Source organism: Mobula hypostoma, chromosome 26, assembly GCF_963921235.1.
Source record: "Mobula hypostoma chromosome 26, sMobHyp1.1, whole genome shotgun sequence".
NCBI classification, from domain to species: Eukaryota; Metazoa; Chordata; class Chondrichthyes; order Myliobatiformes; family Myliobatidae; genus Mobula; species Mobula hypostoma.
In genome coordinates, this window is record NC_086122.1 from 34,517,288 (window position 1) to 34,538,264 (window position 20,977).

General features: G+C 42.0%; 1 protein-coding gene across 2 annotated transcripts in view; it reads right to left on the reverse strand.

The window, feature by feature from the left end:
* Positions 1-20,977, reverse strand: part of ubxn11 (UBX domain protein 11) — an 83,316-nt gene that overhangs the window by 49,803 nt on the left and 12,536 nt on the right. For both annotated transcript variants that reach the window (XM_063033589.1, XM_063033588.1), the window contains exons 3-7: positions 17,164-17,265; positions 14,948-15,048; positions 14,751-14,805; positions 13,314-13,390; positions 10,039-10,165 (exon numbers count right to left, since the gene is read on the reverse strand). In XM_063033589.1, the coding sequence (XP_062889659.1) occupies positions 10,039-10,165; positions 13,314-13,390; positions 14,751-14,805; positions 14,948-15,048; positions 17,164-17,265 (462 nt within the window). The remainder of the gene's footprint in view (positions 1-10,038; positions 10,166-13,313; positions 13,391-14,750; positions 14,806-14,947; positions 15,049-17,163; positions 17,266-20,977) is intronic.

Consider the following 20,977-nt stretch of genomic DNA (forward strand, 5'->3'; position numbering starts at 1 on the left):
AGTAAATCAATTACGGTATGCATATATTGAATAGATTAAAAACATGCAAAAAACAGAAATACTGTATATTAAAAAAAAGTGAGGTAGTGTCCAAGGGTTCAAATTCCATTTAGGAATTGGATGGCAGAGGGGAAGAAGCTGTTCCTGAATCGCTGAGTGTGTGCCTTCAGGCTTCTGTATCTCCTACCTGATGGTAACAGTGAGAAAAGGGCATGCCCTGGGAGCTGGAGGTCCTAAATAATAGACGCTGCCTTTCTGAGACACTGCTTCCTGAAAATGTCCTGGGTACTTTGTAAGCAAGTACCCAAGATGGAGCTGACTAGATTTACAACCTTCTGCAGCTTCTTTCAGTCCTGTGCAGTAGCCCCTCCATACCAGACAGTGATGCAGCCTGTCAGAATGCTCTCCACGGTACATCTATACAAGTTTTTGAGTGACATGACCTCAGGATTGCTGTCCATTGCTGCTCCACAACTAACCTGGAATAACTTGAGCAATTTTGCAAGGAGAAATGGACATCATGGAAAGCTAATAGTGACTTATCCAAAAAGATTATTGGCAGTAATAGCTGCAAAAGGTGACTTAACTAAGTACAGAGCAAAGGGGGATGAATACCTTTGAACTGCTGACATTTCAGGTTTTGAATTTTTAGTTTTTCATGCTTTACAATTTTCCCTGTTTTTTGGTGTCTGCAGTGAAAAAAATGAAGATATGATTCACAAATAAAAATTCTCAGTTAAATTGAACAAAATTCCTAGTTCTAATACTCATTTATGTGAAGGGTTGGGAGCTGAATACTTTTTCAAGGCACTTTATTAATAATAAACAATGAATTCATGTAACAGAACTCATCTTTTTTCTTATAAAAGTTCAGAGTTATTGTAACTATTTCATTAATTAATGATAATCTATGCTCAAAATTACCATGGCACACAAAATAATGTTTTAGGTTATCATCAATTTGAGCACACAATCCTAGAAAGTTTTGCCTCCTGTGGCTTTAGGACCATGTACAGCTGACCTAAAACTAGAGCAAGACAAAAAAAACCCTGACTTGCTGAGCAACTACGGTCTCAAAACAGGCTATGAAGTCAGGTTACCAAGTCACCAGGCTGTGACAAAGCTTCATTTTTCAGGAAAATATTGCTTTCACTTGCTGAACTAACATATTCACGGTTTCTCTCCACATAGATATCAAGTCTTCATGTAGATTATTCCCCACTAAATTGGCTCCAGTAAGCTACCTCACTGTAACACTGGTAATGAGTGTGTGAGAGATAACACTGACAAGACTACAGTGAAATTGCACCCCTTACCGCTTGCTCTCTTTGTCAAGCACCTGGATCACTAAGGCACATTTTAACAGGATGCACCACGAGCCTCACCCAGGGGCGGTACACTTGGTGGCATAACCAAGTTCTCAGACAGCTGGCATCAATCTTGGAACAGAGGCGAATCACCACAAATGCTCTTCCACAAACATCGGCAGGAAATGTCCACATTACACGATTTGTACCAGCAGGCCAACCTCCAGAGCACCATATAACATCAAAAGATGTAAGCGTTCTGCAGGTTGCTCGGGATTGGAAAATGGACGTGGACTTGGAAAAAAAAAGCTTGTGTTTCCCCCAGACTTTGCAGCTACAACACTCCAGCCAGACATGGTCCTGTGGACAACAACAGCCAAGCTGGCATATGTTGTGGAATTGACAGTACCATGGGAAGATGGTGTCAAAGAAGCTTATGAGAGGAAAAAGACCAAGTACTCTGAACTGGCAACTGAAGCTGCCCAGAATGGCTGGAAGACCAAGATTTTCCCTGTAGAAGTGGGATGCAGGGGATTCGTTGCTACATCTACGACCAGTCTATTGAAGAAGATGGGGGTGAGGGGTCACTCCCTCCAACAAGCAGTCAAGTCCTTGTCAAATGCAGCAGAAGAAAGCAGCAATTGGATTTGGATTAAAAGGAAAGACAACAACTGGGCTGCAAGATGAAGACAGGAGGGTATGGAACTGAGGGGACGCCAGGTAGCACCGTTGAGCCGTCTGGAGACATCATGGGCTTATCAACGAAATGTCAAAGGAGGAGGGTGCCCACCTGATGACCCCGATGACAAACCTACCCTCCCTCCTTGTCACCACTCCAAGCCCACTGCCAACATCGAGAGTGCCAATTTACCATAGGGATTGAAACATCAAGTCCTAGTAGCTCTACCTCACCCTGAGTATTTGTCCCATTGTACAAATGTTTGTAATTGTGGAATCAATGCTTCATTGAGAGGACTTTAAATGTTTCATCCAGAAAGATTCAAAGTGCGTATATTTGTTATCAGAGTACGTCTGCAGTATACAACCCTGAGATTCATCTTCCTGCAGACAGTCACAAAACAAAGAAACACCATTCAAAGAAACATAAAACTTCCAACATGCAAAAACAAAAGACCAAATCGTGTATATGGCAAAAAACAAGCAAAAAATACAGAATATGAAATACCAAACCATTGAAACAGTCATAAATTTTCATAAAGTTTATTTCAATCCAGTCAATTTAGTACTGTGTCATTTGTTGTCAGATTACATACTGTATTTGACAGTGAAATTGTCTCTCTATATCAAGAGGATGTGCCACTACCACTTGAACAGGTCTTGAACCACAACTTTACGACTTGGAAGATCACCGTTCTGCCATGATCAGTGTCAAGAAACAGATTAAGATTTAACTTTAACCTACTAACTCTCAATTCCCCCTATCTGAAATGCACAATATGAATAAGGTGCTTTGGACTTGGCCAAAATCTAGAATGTAGAGATAAAATTGAATTTAATGTGATAAATGATCAGTCACCCACATCATACTCTATTCATTCTGTTGACATTAACAGCTTTGAAAAATGGGTGGGATTTATCATGATTAGCAAGTGCAGTCATATGTTTTGTATCCCCACTAGTTAAACAGCAGAAACCTAGAACCTAATACATTGGTCAGTATGAAAGATCTGAATGTTTACTGCAGCTTAGCTAGAGCACTTCAAGGCATATCACTGTGAAGGAAGATGCAGTTCAAAGCAACACTTACAACATGCTGGAGGAACTCAGCAGGTCGGGCAGCATCTGTGGAAACGATCAGTCAACGTTTTGGGCCGGAACCCTTCGTCAGGACTGTAGTGGGAAGGGGCAGAGGCCCTATAAAGAAGGTGGGAGGAGGGTGGGAATGGGAAGGCTGGTAGATTCGAGGTGAAAAACCAGTAAGGGGGAAGATAAAGGGGTGGGGGAGGGGAGGCAGGGAGGTGATGGGCAGGAAAGGTGAAGAAGGAATAGGGGAAAACACAATGGGTAGTCGAAGGGGGTGGAACCATGAGGGAGGTGATAGGCAGCTGGGGGAGGGGGCAGAGTGAAATAGAGATAGGGGAAGCGGGGGGGGGGGGAATTACTGGAAACCAGAGAATTCTATGTTCATACCAAGGGGCTGGAGACTACCTAGCCGGTATATGACGTGTTGCTCCTCCAACCTGAGCTTAGCCTCATCATGGCAGTAGAAAAGGCCATGTATGGACATATCCGAATGGGAATGGGAAGCAGAGTTGAAGTGGGTGACAACCGGGAGATCTTGTCTGTTGTGGTGGACGGAGCAGAGGTGCTCGACAAAGCGGTCCCCCAATCTGCGTCAGGTCTAGGTAGTCAACTCAGGTTGGAGGAGTAACACCTCATATACCGTCTAGGTAGTCTCCAGCCCCTTGGTATGAACATAGAATTCTCCAATTTCCTGTAATTCCCTCCCCCTCCCTTCCCCTATCCCTATGTCACTCTGCCCCCCTCCCCCAGCTGCCTATCACCTCCCTCATGGCTCCGCCTCCTTCTACTACCCATTGTGTTTTCCCCTATTCCTACTTCACCTTTCCTGCCTATCACCTCCCTGCTTCCCCATCCCCCACCCCTTTATCCTTCCCCTTACTGGTTTTTCACCTGGAACCCACCAGCCTTCTCCTTCCCACCTCCCCCCACCTTCTTTATAGGGCCTCTGCCCCTTCCCTCTTCAGTCCTGACGAAGGGTTCCAGCCCAAAATGTTGACTGATCGTTTCCACGGATGCTGCCTGACCTGCTGAGTTCCTCCAGCGTATTGACCCCAGCATCTGCAGAGTATTTTGTGTTTAGTTGCAGTTCAAAGATGTGCACATTTTCTGTGTTTCACTTTTATTATCACCTTAAAATGTGTTTCTTAAACAAATCCCAAGTTTAGCTCTCCTCATCATTCCTCAATGTCTCAGCCCCGCTTTCCTGATCTATTTCATTCCAAGGAATTCATTTTATGTGAGAGCTTAGCCATTCTGTTGAAGGGAACTTGCAAGCAAAGGCAGTCAAATAAAGTAAGAATTCACCAGCTAGATTCCTAACAATGACACTTAGCATCCAAATCATACTTCAGTTAAAAATAAGATAGTTCCACTTTAGAAGACACAGGAATAAAATGTTAACAATCTATTGGTTGGAGTTGATGAGTGAAGAAGCTCTCGTTCATTATGACAATTGGGCTAAACCACAGACAGTCCTCATGTGGTGTAATGGAAAACGAAATGCTTTTGCAGAATGTTCTAGCAAACCTGTGTTTTTTTGTGATAAAAGACCAAACAGCAAGTATACGCTCTTTGATCTGGAAATAACCACGTCCTTGGGAGTCTGCAAACCTCTGAAAATATCACACAGCTCTATTTTGTTTTAACTCTCTGTAGGCTCACTTTCTTTATATACAATTGAACAAATGAGTACTACAACAACAGTGGGAAAAACAGATCAAGTAGCATCTGTGAAGAAAGTAATAGGGTCAATGATATTTTGTCAGAACTGGTTGTACTTCTCCCTCTCTATGAATGATACCTGTCCCACTCCCATCAGAGTGGAGGCTACATAGCATCCACCCATGGCCACCAGACTCAAAAACAGCTACTGTACTTTCCCCAAGCAGTAAGCCTGAGCAACGTCTCTATCCACCAAGTCCACCATTGCTTCTTTATTTCCTTTCATTCACATTATGTTTGTCTATATCTCATTGTAGACATACGATCAATCTACATTTATAAGCTATCCTGTGTATTTATATTTATTGTGTGTGTGTTTAGTGTTATTATTATGTTCTTTATCTTTTCTCATTTTTTGTGCTGCATCAAGTCCAGAGTACAATTATTCATTCATTCAGGTGCCTTGCCGTTCGGCATGGGCAACCATGTCTCTCCATCCATCACGGTCCCTGACCCTCCGAATTGTAGTTGTTGCCTCCCCTGTTTCTAACCATGATGTTATTCCATCTGTCATTTTCATTCTCTGTCTGCCTCTGCTTCTTTTTCCTTCCAGCTTTCCAGTTGTAACTAAATGTTCTAATGTCTCTCTTCACATGATGTGTCCAAAGAATTTTGATTGCTGTTTTCTGATTTTTTTTAAGTAATGTATGTTTCGTTCTCTGTAGAACTTCGTTGGTTATCCTGTCCGTATATGATGTGCATAGCATTCTTCTGAGGAACCACAACCCTGCTGCATTGATTCTTTTTTCCATTGCATTTGTGATGGCCCATGACTTGCAGCCATACATCAACACAGGAAGAATGTAGCAGCTGAGAGTTCTAAGGTGGATGCCGATTGCTATTTTCACTTGTGTACAGGAAATGGCATTAAGCACCTTTAAACCTGAACCTTCTATGTAATAACAGCATTTTGTATTTTTAGTTTCACCTCCAGTATCTGGATTTTGTTTAACCTTTTGGTTTGTATTAAAATGGCTGCCATACCTTTTGTTTGGTACTAGCCTCACTCTAGCCCAAGAACATAAAATCTAGACCGACCACCACTGTTATGTCTTGTAACTACAAAACATTAGCCTAATTCAAAGGAAAACAAAAGCCAAGAGATGCAAGTCTTAAGTTTGCTCTTTACTTTACATGAGGTACTCTATCACCCGCTAACGTGATGACGTATGCAATTCATGTATTCATTCACGTAACCTGTAATTAATCATTTAAACAAACAAGAATACTTAATTTAAGGAACGGACGGAGCCTCACACAACAACATATTTACAATATTACTCAAACAATACTGAAATATTAAATCCACAACAACCACAACTGGAAGGCTGACATCCTGACATATGATAAATATCCCTTGCGCATTTCTGGAATAAGGAAACTTTTCCCAATGTCCTCATCAGCATTTCCTCTTCAACCAACCATCAGCAAAATCAATGAGGGGATCTCATAGATCATTCTCAATACTCAAACTCTGTGTAATGCATCTGAGCCAGTAATATAAATATCTTCTTTTTGTAAGCACAATATTCTATATAATAATTCACTGTTATATATATTTTTGTATCGTCAATAATCTAACCAGTACCACTGCAGCATTTCAGTCATGAAATGTTTCAGAGGCTGATCTCCAAAGTTCCATGTAATCATGAACAGGAGATTCAATTACTCCACAATAAACCATATGCACAATCAGGCTGAACTTATTTCTACAATTTATTCTTGCCCTACAATGAATCAGAAACAGAATCAGAATCAGATTTATTATCACCGGCATGAGTCGTGAAATTTGTTAACTTAGCAGCAGCAGTTCAATGCAATACATAATATAGAAGAAAAAAGGTAAAAATGAATAAGTATATCAATTACGGTATACGTATATTGCATAGATTAAAATTTGTGCAAAAACAGAAATAATACATACTAAAAAGTGAGGTAGTGTTCACAGGTTTAATGTCCATTTAGGAATAGGATGGCAGAGGGAAAGAAGCTGTTCCAGAATTGATGAGCATGTGCCTTCAGGTTTCTGTACCTCCTACCTGATGAGAAAAGGGCATGCCCTGGGTGCTGGAGGTCCTTAATAATGGATGCTGTCTTTCTGAGACACTGCTCCTTGAAGATGCCCTGGGTACTTTGTAGGCTAGTACCCAAGAAGGAGCCGACTAAATTTACGACCCTCTGCAGCTTCTTTCGGTCCTGTGCAGTAGCCCCCCTCCCCCCCACCGCCACCCGTTTCTGTAACCTTATGCACTCCTGGTCTTTGCAACCTCCGAGAATCCTCGGGGATCAATGTGCATTCCCAGTTTTGCCTTCTTGTGTATCCTCAGTTTCTGTTGCTATGTCAATGGCACACAAGGTCCGTCTTCTCCTCCAGAGAATTCTGCCACTTCATATTAATGAGGTTGTCTAAAACTCACTTACTTTAATAATCCTTTTGGAGCTTGGTGTCAAATTCTGAGTGATAAAGATTCTGCAACACACTTTGGGAAAGCTTATTTTGATAGTAGTGTTATGAGTGTAGAAACTGTTCAGCAACAAAGATCTAAAAGTTAGATTACTATATCTGATTCGCAAGAATTGCCTGGGTGAGCGATGGAGGCAGATAAGACCATAACGTTTAAGTAGTATCTATTCAGACACTAATCACCAAAACGTTATTGGCTATGGATCAAGTGTCGGTAAATGGAATTAGTACAGGCAGGTAGGGTTCCTTAAGGTTGTTGTAGCCAGGGGGTGGGGAGATAATGGGAATAAGCTCCCACTACCTATTAAATGCTCTCAATGGAGTGCATCTCAAATAGCCTCCGACAACCAAGTCCAGCTTCTGGACTTCAAGTGTGGCTTGGCTACTAAGCCCAACGGAACCACTTCTACTGACAGAAGAAGGGGCAAAGGCAGGTTATGCGCACCTTAAAACCAGTCACTCCAGACAGATGGGGCTTGACAGCCATGGCTGGCAACCGATAGAGGAGAAGTAAAACCCTGATCTCAAACGTCTGCTGCCTTGTGGCTGCACCCATTAATGGCGAAGGCTTTGTGAGTAAACACCAAGGAAAGAGTTTGGAGCTGGAGTCCGTACGGCAGTCCTACGTTGAGTTCAATGCTGACTGGCAACTCCAGTGTGATGGCTGATGCCAAACTGTATTGGATCCTGAATTCGCCAGCCGCATGGAGAAGGGAGCCAGCTACATGGGCAACAGCTTTCTCTCCAAATTGTACTGCCCTGGCTTATGTACTGGCTTGCATATCATGAGGGCAGCTAGGACTCAAGATCCATGATTGACCCTGACCAATGGAGTGCCTTAGATAGTAGGTTCATATCCATAGAGTATATGGTACAATGATTGGCGTGCATGTTGTGGAGCAAAGTTGCTCCTATGCAAAATTACTCTAAGAAATGGGTTTGTGTTTTCCAAAGACTATGAGTGGTGGGCTGGATCGCAGCCGAACCATGTGAGGGCTGCTGGCTTACAATCAGGAAAGGAAAAGCTAACTTTCACCAGCGTTGCTCCCATGTCCCTCTGCGACCAACCCTCAGGGAAATAAGTCCAACTGGAATATTCAAGCTGCGCTTCAACTGAGCTCCCCCAAGCCCACAGGTACAAGGGCTGGGTTACATACATAGTCAACCATGACCAAAGCTCAAAGTACTTTTATTATCCAAGTATGTATACTTTATACAACCTTGAGATTTGCCACAAAACAAAGAAACCCAATAGAACCCATTAAAACAAAAGAAGACTGTCAAACACCCAGTGTTAGAGAAAAAGAAACAAATCATGCAAACAATAAATATCCATTCACTACCTTTGCAACAGTACATTTAAGGGTATTGTTTTGGCTGTCAAATGAAACACTTGATTGATACACCAAACAACTGTGGGCATCTGTGAAACTTGACACTGGCTACGTTGCAGAATATTCCATTGAATTGGAAGCAATCTAATAGGAAAGATACACGGACAAGCTGAGGGTGGGGGTGGTGGGGGGAGAGATGCAGGCTAGGATCATAACTAAGATCCCCAAGAACGTGGGCTGTGCATGTTGAGAGATTTGTTAAATGATCCAGTTGACTGGGAAAGAGAAGGAGCTTATTTCCTCTCACCAGTGAAAAACCAAGTTTACGGTTCCAGTACTCCCAAAGGAATGGAGCACGGGTTAGGTACAAGGGAGCACACACATTAGAGGAAAGGAGACATAAGATGTTGGAAATCAGATCAACATCCACACACAGGAATGCTGGAGGAACTCAACAGGTCAAACAGCATCTATGGAGGAAAATAAATGGTTGACGTTTTGAGCCAAGACCCGTCATCAGGACCAATGAATGTGAGGAGGAATGACCGAGTAGTTCAAGCTCACTAAATTCCAGATGTGCAGTATCGTGGAATTTACTTGAAAGGATTCTCTATGTAAGTTGGCAGATACTTCATGAGTTTATCATCAGAATCAGAATCAGGTTTAATATCACTGGCACATAAGATGAAATGTGTTGTTTTGCAGCAGCAGTACATCGCAACACACAATAATAAAAACTGTACACTACAGTAATATAGATATAAATAAAAGTTAAATTAAATAAGCAGCGCAAAACAGAAAAAAAATGTAGTGAGGTAGTGTTCATGGGTTGAATGTCCATTCAGAAATCTGAAACATTGAGTTTGTGCCTTCAGGCTCCTGTACCTCCTTCCTGGTGAGGAGAGGGTGTGTCTTCAAACCACGTGGAAGCCGTACTCACTACCCCACAGTATGAAGTCTTTAAGGAGAAAGTAAAGGATAAGAAGGAGAAAGAAAAAGACAAGAGGATACACAGATAGGATTCAGATGTAGTAAGGTGGGAGATAAATTATATATAGCATAAAGACAGGCATTAAGCAGACACGCACAATGGCTTATTTTTGTGCTGTTAACTTCCAAATACAAATTCTATTGAATAAAATTGACCTTTTTAAACCTACTTTCTCATTTATATAGAGATTTAAAACATACAGTTCCTTACATTATTTTCCTCAGGCTTTGAAACCACTTGCTTGAACAGTTTACCCTGGACTATTCCCTCTCAGATTTTCAAAATTCGAAATGCTCTTTGACAACATATTACTTTACAAAAGGAAAGCTGCCAGCCTCCCTTGGGTCTGAGCCACATCCTTTCAGGTGCCACAGGTTCCTCTGATGCAGGGACCAGAGCATGACACTGTCTGCAGAGGTAGTCCAAACAAGATCTACCATTAACAGTGCAACTAACCTGGATACAGATCTTGCTCGCTGGCGTCAGGGCTCTCTGGTGGTTCCACTTTTTCTTTTATGTGCACATTTCCAGTCACTTCCTTCTTGGTACCGACCCAGATCATCCCGTAATCATTCAGAAACTTCTGCGGAAATCAGTCATATCAAAGAGTCATACACTCCTTCTCACACTGTTTTTGATTGATTTATTTAAAGCTTCACCTCCAGCTGATGAACTCCCCTCAGCATAATTCCTATACTAATTAACTTGCTTGGAAAATGTATTAATGAATGTTTCTATCATACTTTTCAGCAGAACATGCCAAATCACAAAAACAAATTAAGAGAAAAAAAACTTAACATGTTCTTTTCTGTTTTAACTTATTCATCATAACAGAACAATTCATGGTAAAATTTCCAAAACCTCTTCTGCTAAAGAGAGAGCGGTCCCTGCATTTCATGCACACCTTTTACGGTTTTGTTTCTTTGGTTGTTGAGGAATCCTTAGGAAGATGAACTATATGAACTTGGGATGAATTGGTTCAACTCAAGCACTCTAGTTATGAAATCAAAAGGCTATGAGTCTAAATACACCCCAAACACTTGGCTAGCACTGTAGAAATGGACTGAAGGAAAACAACACTATCAGAATGGCAGGCCTGTCAGAAGGATATCGCTGAGCGTGCACTGGAGCAAAGGGCGGCGAGTAGCATATATTAGCACAATGCTTCACAGTACCAGAGATCAGTACCGCTGTCTGCAAGAAGTGTGCACGTTCTCCCCGTGACCGCGTGGGCTTCCTCTGGGTGCTCTGGTTTCCTCCCATTGTCCAAAGATGTACTGGTTGGCAGGCTAATTGGTCATTGTAAATTGAACCGTGATCAGGCGAGGGTTAAACTGGGTGATGGCTAGGTGGCAGGGCTCGAAGGACCCAAAGGGCCTATTAGAAACATAGAAACATAGAAAATAGGTGCAGGAGTAGGCCATTCGGCCCTTCGAGCCTGCACCGCCATTTATTATGATCATGGCTGATCATCCAACTCAGAACCCAGCCTTCCCTCCATACCCCCTGACCCCTGTAGCCACAAGGGCCATATCTAACTTCCTTTTAAACATAGCTAATGAACTGGCCTCAACAGTTTGCTGTGGCAGAGAATTCCACAGATTCACCACTCTCTGTGTGAAGAAGTTTTTCCTAACCTCGGTCCTAAAAGGCTTCCCCTCTATCCTCAAACTGTGACCCCTCGTTCTAGACCTCCCCAACATCGGGAACAATCTTCCCGCATCTAGCCTGTCCAATCCCTTTAGGATCTTATACGTTTCAATCAGATCCCCCCTCAATCTTCTAAATTCCAACGAGTACAAGCCCAGTTCATCCAGTCTTTCTTCATATGAAAGACCTGCCATCCCAGGAATCAATCTGGTGAACCTTCTTTGTACTCCCTCTATGGCAAGGATGTCTTTCCTCAGATTAGGGGACCAAAACTGCACACAATACTCCAGGTGTGGTCTCACCAAGGCCTTGTACAACTGCAGTAGTACCTCCCTGCTCCTGTACTCGAATCCTCTCGCTATAAATGCCAGCATACCGTTCGCCTTTTTCACCGCCTGCTGTACCTGCATGCCCACTTTCAATGACTGGTGTATAATGACACCCAGGTCTCGTTGCACCTCCCCTTTTCCTAATCGGCCACCATTCAGATAATAATCTGTTTTCCTATTTTTGCCACCAAAGTGGATAACTTCACATTTATCCACATTAAATTGCATCTGCCATGAGTTTGCCCACTCACCCAACCTATCCAAGTCACCCTGCATCCTCTTAGCATCCTCCTCACTGCTAACACTGCCACCCAGCTTTGTGTCATCCGCAAACTTGGAGATGCTGCATTTAATTCCCTCATCCAAGTCATTAATATATATTGTAAACAACTGGGGTCCCAGCACTGAGCCTTGCGGTACCCCACTAGTCACCGCCTGCCATTCTGAAAAGGTCCCGTTTATTCCCACTCTTTGCTTCCTGTCTGCTAACCAATTCTCCACCCACACCAATACCTTACCCCCAATACCATGTGCTTTAAGGTTGCACACTAATCTCCTGTGTGGGACCTTGTCAAAAGCCTTTTGAAAATCCAAATATACCACATCCACTGGTTCTCCCCTATCCACTCTACTAGTTACATCCTCAAAAAATTCTATGAGATTCGTCAGACATGATTTTCCTTTCACAAATCTATGCTGACTTTGTCCGATCATTTCACCGCTTTCCAAATGTGCTGTTATCACATCCTTGATAACTGACTCCAGCAGTTTCCCCACCACCGACGTTAGGCTAACCGGCCTATAATTCCCCGGTTTCTCTCTCCCTCCTGCTCCCTATTCCGTGCTGTATCTCAATAAGGGGAAGAATTGAGGGAATGCTGCACTTCTGGACTCAGGGAGGAAAGTGTTGACAGAGGGCATGGTGAACTATGTACTCAAATTTCTTTCTGGGTCTTGAACTCAAACATTCTAGATCATAAATCAATAAGATATAAGAGCAGAATTAGGCAACTTGGCTCATTGAGTCTGCTCTGCTATTACATCATGGCTGATCTATTTCCCTTTCAGTCCCAATCTCCTGCCTTCTCCCCGGATCCCTTCATGCCCTGACTAATCAAGAATCTACCAATCTCTATACCCAATGACTTGGCCTCCACAGTTGCTTGTGGTAATGAATTCCAAAGAATTTTCTAATTTTGATAAAGGATAATATCTATTCAGCAAAAAAATGAAACTGTAATAATTGTTGTAGCATAGTTTACATCTGGCCTTAGAAATAATACATCACACGGGCATCTGGAGTGCCAAATGATATGTGGGAGCAAGTTTGTTGAAATGTACAAGATTTGTAAGCAAATTGGGAAATTATTAGCTCAACAGTAACCTCTTGGAAAATTACGAAAACTTTTTCAAAGAGTGATCCAGACCACTATTAACATGCAGCTTGCGTAAACCAAGAAGGGGAAAATGATTGAGGTTATTACAAATTAAGTTGTTGGAACTTCTCGCACTTTGGATTTTAAGAAAAACTTGGTAAACAGAAAGAAGAAAATTTTGGGATAAGAATTCAGAAGTGGGGAATATTACAGGGAACTCTAGGGATTTTTGTGCGGGGGAGGGGGTGAAAGAGTGCAGACTTTGCAATGGAACAAGGGCGGAGCAAGAGGTGGAGCAAGAGGCAAGGAAGTCATGTAAAAGATATAAACAGGAGATAGATGAATCTTGATTCTGAAGTACAGACTGATCTCTTACTTCCATTTCCCACACTTGATTCTGTAGCTGTAGGTATTTTTCTACCTCCAGTTGTCTTTTGGACTCAGCAGTTGTTTCTGTTCAGAAAATTAAGAGAAACATATTTGAAAACAAGGGAAAGAATCTCCTATTTCCACCAGGTCTCACCCCAATTCTAACATATTCATCTCCCAATTCAGTTAGTCCTACCTTTGCATAACAATTCTCTGTAAGAAGAAAAAAATCTTAATCTGTTCCCTTCACTTCTAACATTAATATCTACTCTTACAAATGAGTTTGGCGCAACATTTTGGACTGAAGAACCTGTTCCTGTGCTGAACAGTTCTATGTTCACATTTTCACATTTGGAATATCACTACCATATTCTTTCCTTAACCTTGGAAGGAAAACAACCACAAGTTCTCCAGACTTTGCACATGTCTGAGGTGCTTCATCTTTTAAAGAATCTCCCTTTTGGCACACTGGCTTTCATAAATTGAAGTACTGACTACAGGAGTTAGGGGGTTATGTTGAAGTTGTTTAAGATATTGGTGAGGGCTAACTTGGAGTGCATTTTCAGTTATCTACCTACAGGAAGGATATCAATAAGATTGAAAGATTGAAAGTACAGAGAAAATTTACAAGGGTGTTGCCAGGGGTTATAGGGAAAGGTTGAATAAGTTAGGATTTTTTTCCCCTGAGGTTTAGTAGAAGGAAGGGAGATTTGATAGAGGTATACAAAATTATGAGGATATATATATATATATATATATAGAGAGAGAGAGAGAGAGAGAGAGAGAGAGAGAGAGAGAGAGAGAGAGAGAGAGAGAGAGAGAGAGAGAGTAAATACAAGTAGGATTTTTCTACTGAGGTTGGGTGAGAGTAGAACCAGAGGTCATAGGTTAAGGATAAAAGGTGAAATACTTAGAAATACTTAGAGAGTGGTGAGAGTGTGGAATGAGTTGCCAGCACAAGTGGTGTATGTGGGTTTGATTTTAAAATTTAAGAGAAATTTGGGTAAGTGCATGGATGGGAGGGGTATATGGAAAATTTGGGTAAGTGCATGGCTGGGAGGGGTATATGGGAAATTTGGGTAAGTGCATGGGCTACGGTCCAGTTGTGGGTCATTGGGACTTGGCAGAATAATAGTTTGGTATAGACTAGATAGGTCAAGTGGCCTGCTTCTGTTCCATGTAGTGCTCTATGACTCTTAGACCTTGATATTCTTCCAAAGATATGGTGTATAGAATTTAATTCTTCTATATGTGAGGTCACCTGATTGCTGAAGGTCCAGTGACTAGTCTTGAAGCATGGTGACATTAGTAAATTTGACTAAACTACTGTGCATTGTAACAACTATAAATAAAAGTTCTGTACAGCTACGCACTACGTTGCAGCATTCTAGCACAGGATTAGAATTAGATACAACTCCACTTAAAGTAATGTAATGGCCCTTACTGTTGGATAATTGAAGCGCACTCAACTTTTCTTCCAACATAGCTATTTGCTGATTCTGTAAAAATAAAACAGAATACAGTTCAGTTCTATTTAGAGTTAGTAGAGTTAAAGTGTCATGTGATTTCCTCTGTGCTCTATGACTCTATAGTTCTATGATTCTAAACTCTTTCATGGCATTGGCTCAGAACTTCCCATACCTTCCTGTTGATCTCCTGTGCTTGGCTTCGGACCCGTTGTTCCATCTTGGTTAGCCGTTTCGTCATTACGGACATGAGCTCACTGTTACCAGGAGTCGAGTCTGGAGATGTATAAACAATGTTTCAAGAAAGGCAAACAATATACATTAAAGCAACATTAACACCACTTCCAACATCCAGTAGTCAACTATGGCTCAGACATTAGCACTCTTAATTTGGAGTCATCACAGAGTGGCCCAAATCCCGTTCCCAAGACTGCATCTATATACTGTCTTCTGGCAGCTCCATCTCTGAAACTGAGGAATTCATATTGGTTTAGAAATACTTCGCAAGTCGAGCAGCATCTATGGACAAAGAAGTAAGCATTAATCAGCCTTCAGTGCCCCCCTCAGATTGCACAACCACCATGTGTGATATTCTGTCTTTCTTGGTTTCTGTTTTATCACAGACATTCTCTTTGTCTTCTCCACCCCTCCCCTTTATTCTGCAATTTAAAAGATTAGATTATTAGATTAGAGTAGATTATGAGGACACTCAGTCCTCATTTATTGCCATTTAGAAATGCATGCATTAAAAAATGATACAATGTTCCTCCGGTATGATATCACAGAAACACAAGACAGACCAAGATGTTTGGTTATTCATTTGTATTAGTAAAATAACAGGTCAAATACCAAAAATATTAATTCTATTCATTCCTCCACACCCATCTCTCCGACTAAATACTTCCAGCATTTCCATTTTTCTCTTGTTTAAACTAGACTTCTGATGCACTCCCCCCCCCCAATCTTTGGTCCTCATTCCACCATTGGTAACTGTATATTAAATATTTCAGAGTTCATGCTATGAAATTTCTTCCATGACAGGTTTAAAGGAACCATGGTTAAGAGTATAGTTGTGACTTTTTGACTGGTGGTCAAAACTAAATGTATAAAAACATTGATGTTACACTGACACCAGTCTTCAATAATAAACTGTCATCATCGTTGTTTGCACAGGTTGTTGTCCATTGATCCTGTTTACAGTTACTGTTCCACAGATTTGCTAAGTCTGCCCACAGAAAAAGAATCTCAGGGTTGTATGTGGTGACATGTATGTACTCTGATAATAAATTTTACTTTGAACTTTGATGTGCTGTATCATGTGACATGATCATCTTGGTCTTCCGAATGTCTTTAAACTGAGAAGTTCTAATAAGCTCTAAAAAACTTTTCCCTGTCCATACTTTCATGTAACTCATGAACGTCATGCACTTTTGACCGTGACATTTTCTTCCATCAATTTTTCCCGTCACTGCAAGATGTTAAGGCTTCTCTTTCCTCAGTACATGTCCCAGAAATTCCAGCTGTCGTTTCCCTATTAGCTCTCTTCTTATTCTGGCCTTTCACAACACTTCGTTTGTTACTCTGTCGTTCCACAATAATTTCATCATTCATCTCAAAAACCACAGTTTTGCAGCTTTGAATCTTCCGTCATTTCCTTGATATTGTCCAACATTTGCTTCCATATGTTAGTGTGGAACTGCAAGACTATGAGTTTTGTACCTGTAGAAATTATGTTATTCTTCAGTATCCTGCTCAAAATAAACTATACAACAGCAAGGTAACAAGATATTGAAGATTCAGTGCCACTTGGGTCAGCATCAGGTTACAGCTGAATCTTCCAGTTTGCAATTTTACTTGATTTTGCATTAATGTAAATAGACTTTAACAAATTAGCATGAAGCTGGAAGGGCAAATGGCCTGTTTCAGTTATGTATTACTGTGTTTCTGTAAATCTCTCCGTTTTTCAATCTTCCAATCCAACCTTAATGGCCGTGCTCCTAACTGGCATTTCACTGCACGTCAACTGCAGCTTAAGATGTAGCCACCACTGGTGGGATGAATTTATTTTATTTAGAGATACAGTGAGGACCAGGCCCTTTTAGCCTTTCGAGCAATGCATCAATTTAATGCCAGTCTATTCATGGGCCAATTTACCTGCTAACTGCCCACATCCACACGGGAAGGAACATATAGACTTGCTTGCAGAGGACACTGGAATTGAACTCTTAACTCTGATGCCCTGAGCTGTAATAGTGTCGTAACTGCTACGCTACCCTGGTGCCCCACTGACAAATTTCACCCAGTTTGGTTCAGGATGATTTTCTCATTACACTAATGCAAATCCTAACAAACTTTAACCACTGCATTTTGCTGCCTTTTATCAACCCGTACCATTTGCCTTTGACCTTGCTGATGGCGAAGGAGCGGAAGAAGTTGGATTGTGTGCCCAGGATAAAGGAGGCAGGATTTCACTCAGTAACGCAGCCTCATCATCTGCAGAAAGAAATAAACCATTTTGATAATGATGTTTTACACAGTATTTCTGAGACTCTGTAAAATTTCACTGTCCCATGAAGTGCATAGGATATTTCTAGTAGTGTCTTTGTATATAAAGCTTCTTCTGTAAATACCATCTGAACAATGTAACTACACTCATGGTTCAAAACAATATCTTTTACAATATGCGTGACACATTTCTCCTAATAACTATGGTAGTCAAACCACAATGGCCAATATAATATTAATTTGTGCTAAGTCCCCACGGTTTCTGAAAGAACACTGCCCTGGCTGTGGGGTGCTCAGAGACCAAAGCTGGAGTGTGGGCATGAAACCATTGTTACATGCTCTCTGCCCCAACATCCTGCAAACACTGAGCTCTCAGCATGCAAGATCAAGTGAAGCATGTAAATACTATCTATAAATGTGCAATGTTTGCACTGAAAACTCTTAGCTCATGTTCAAGTCCTACTATACCCTTACCAAGCCCTGCTGATCAGCCAGTACACAAACACAGTCCTTTTTCTGAGGAGCTGTGAATGGAACTGAACACTGTAAATTAACGATTAAGTACATGTAATTATGCTATAATCAGAATCAGGTTTATTATTACTAGCATATGTCATGAAATTTGTTAATTTAGCAGCAGCTGTTCAATGCAATACATGATATAGAAGAAGAAAAATAAGCAAATAATAAATCAATCAATCAGTCACAGTATATGTATATTGAATAGATTAAAAATCATGCAAAGAGCAGAAATAATAAGTTTTTTAAAAGTGAAGTCGTGTTTACGGGTTCAGCGAAGGAGGGAGGAGAAGATGGTGGCGCGACTCAGCGCGAGCGGCCATTCCGAATGATATTGTATGTATTAACTAGGGGGCCGTGCACAATCCTGATTTGATGGAGGCAGCTGTGAGAAGCACGGAGGAACACCTGGAGAAACTTCTGAAATGGCCGCTTCACTGCCGCTGTTAATATGCGATTGAGAATCTCCGGAGGGGAAGGCCCCAAATCCTCGGCTTTGCCTATTGCCTGTTGCCGGGGCCGGGGTCAAAGAGCTCCGCAGAGGTGGTGCTCGGTGCTCGGTGTCGGCGAGCTGGTCGGAGGCTCGGAGTTTTCGGACGGACTCGGACTGCGGTCGGATGCTTCCAGTATGCCGCATCGGCAAGTTTGCGGCGCTGGAGGTTCACCATCTGCGTGAGATGATGGGACTTTCCAGAGACTTTGAGACTTTTTACCGTGCCATGGTCTGTTCTTTATCAAATTACGGTATTGCTTTGCACTGTTGTAACTCTATGTTATAATTCTGTGGTTTTTGTCAGTTTTTCAGTCGGTTTGTCATGTGTTTCTGTGATATCATTCTGGAAAAACGTTGTATCATTTCTTAATGCATGCATTACTAAATGACAATAAAAGAGGACCGCGTGTCCTCATAATCTAAAAAATGTCTATTTAGGAATCGGATGGTAATACGATAGTTACTATCCTAAGCAATGTGGTGTCATAGAAAGTCATGTTATAGCTGAAGAGACACAGACAAAATGCTGGAGGAATGCAGCAGGCCAGGCAGCATCGACTGAAGAAAGTTGACATTTTGGACCAAGACTGTTCTTCAGGACTGAGAAGACTGCAGTTGCCTTCAAACCACAGATTTCAGAATCACAGTCAGGTTTAATGAAACCAGCATATATTGTGAAATTCGTTATCTTTGCAGCAGCAGTACAATGCAATACATGATAAATGCAGAAAAATCTTAATGACAGTAATTATATATGTATATTAAATAGTTAAGTTAAAATAAGCAGTGAAAAAACAAAATAAAATTTTAAAAGTGGTGAGGTATTGTTTATGGATTCAATGCCCATTCAGAAATTGGATGGCCATTCCTGCGAGTGTCCTTTTAGACTTTCTTACCTCCTTCCTGACGGTAACAATGGAAAGGGGCACGTCCTGGGTGGTGGGGGTCCTTAATGTTGAACGCCACCTTCCAGAAGCACTGCTCCTTGAAGGTGTCTTGGATACTACGGAGGCTAGTACCCATGATGGAACTGACTGTTTTAAGTACTCCTCTAACTGAGTTCTAAGCTTAACCATTTTCAGCTGCTTCACTAATGATTTTCCCTCTGTCACAAATGTGCATATACAGTAGTTAGTTCTGCTATAAGTTCCATGATACAGATTGATTATATATCCATTTATGGATTAGGGACCACTATTGTATTATGCAGGTGCTATTGGTTGGTGAGCAATTGCAATTGCAATTAGAAAAATCCGTTTAAAACTCGAAAACTTCTGCAGATGTACCTTGGAGAGCATTCTGATTGATCGCATCACTGTCTGGTATGGGGTGCTACTGCACAGGATCAAAGTAAGTTGCTGAAGGTTGTAAAATTAGACAACATCCATGGAAATGAATAACGGTCGACTTTTCAGGCTGAGATCCTTCTTCAGGTGGGAGGGATATGTCAAGGGCTGGGGAAGAAAGAGAGGAAGTGGACAATAGGAGCAGATGGGGACCCAGGGAGAAGTAATAGGCAGGTGGGGAGAAATCAATATTCATGATATCAGGTTGTAGGGTACCCAATTTCTGCTTCCAATAAACAATATTCCTCCCCGGCCCCCATGTCTCCTCCTCTTTCTGTTTCTCCTACTGTCCTCATCTATCAATTTCCTTCCTTCTTATCCATCCCTGGACCTTTCCCACCCACCTGACTTCACCTATCACCTTCCAGCTAGCATCCTTCTACTTCCCCCACCACTTTATTCTGGCATCTTCCCCCTTCCTTTCCAGTCCTGAAGAAGGGTCTCAGCCCAAAACAGTGACTGTTTATTCTTTTCCAGAGATGCTGCCTGGCCTGCTCAGCTCCTCCTGCATTGTGTGTGTGTGTGTGTGTGTGTGTGTGTGTGTGTGTGTGTGTGTGTGTGTGTGTGTGTGTGTGTGGATTTCCAGTATCTGCAGAATGTTGTGTGTTTATCCTTATTGACAAACTATGTCTAATGCTGTTGCCAAAGGTAACTCTTACTATATTTCTAGAATTCAGCCCTTTAGTCTATGTTTCACCAAAGCCTGAGGTGAAGTTGGGAGGTAAGGGCCCAGTGCATGGATTATTGGCGCTCCATCGTTAGCTAGTAATTGAGAATAGAGTGGTAAGACATAATTATATTAGTGATTCTTCTGAATACGGATGAACCTGGGGAACTTGCCAGGAAGATATCCATGTCATGGCTATTCTGGAATAGCAGAGTGTATGGGGTGTTCAGGGAGGGGTAGCACCTCTGGTGAAGGGGCTTGTTGTGTCCATTCTGGAAAAGCTCACTCACTGTTGGTTCCCACCGGACACTCAGCTCTCAACTGCGGTTCCAAGTAGCTGTTTGCATCTGACAGCGGCCACACCCCTGGTGCGTCGCTTCAACAGGCGGGCTAAGCCAGGTGAGGGCAGCTGGCGGGCCTCATACCCCGGGGAGATTGGGACATTCCTGTCCCAGCATGCAATATCAGCTCTGGCAGATTGAGCGGATGAGCTCTACAATGGCCAGTAACGCGGTTCTGCAGCTCTTTGTGGAGGGCAAAGGGCAAGACAAGGCACAGAAGTCATAGTCATCCACTGTAAACAGTGAAGACCCCAGTGTGACGCTTGTTCGTACCACTGGACTGGACTGCGGAGATTGAATGAACAGAACTGCCCCAGTGCAAAAGCTTTCCCAC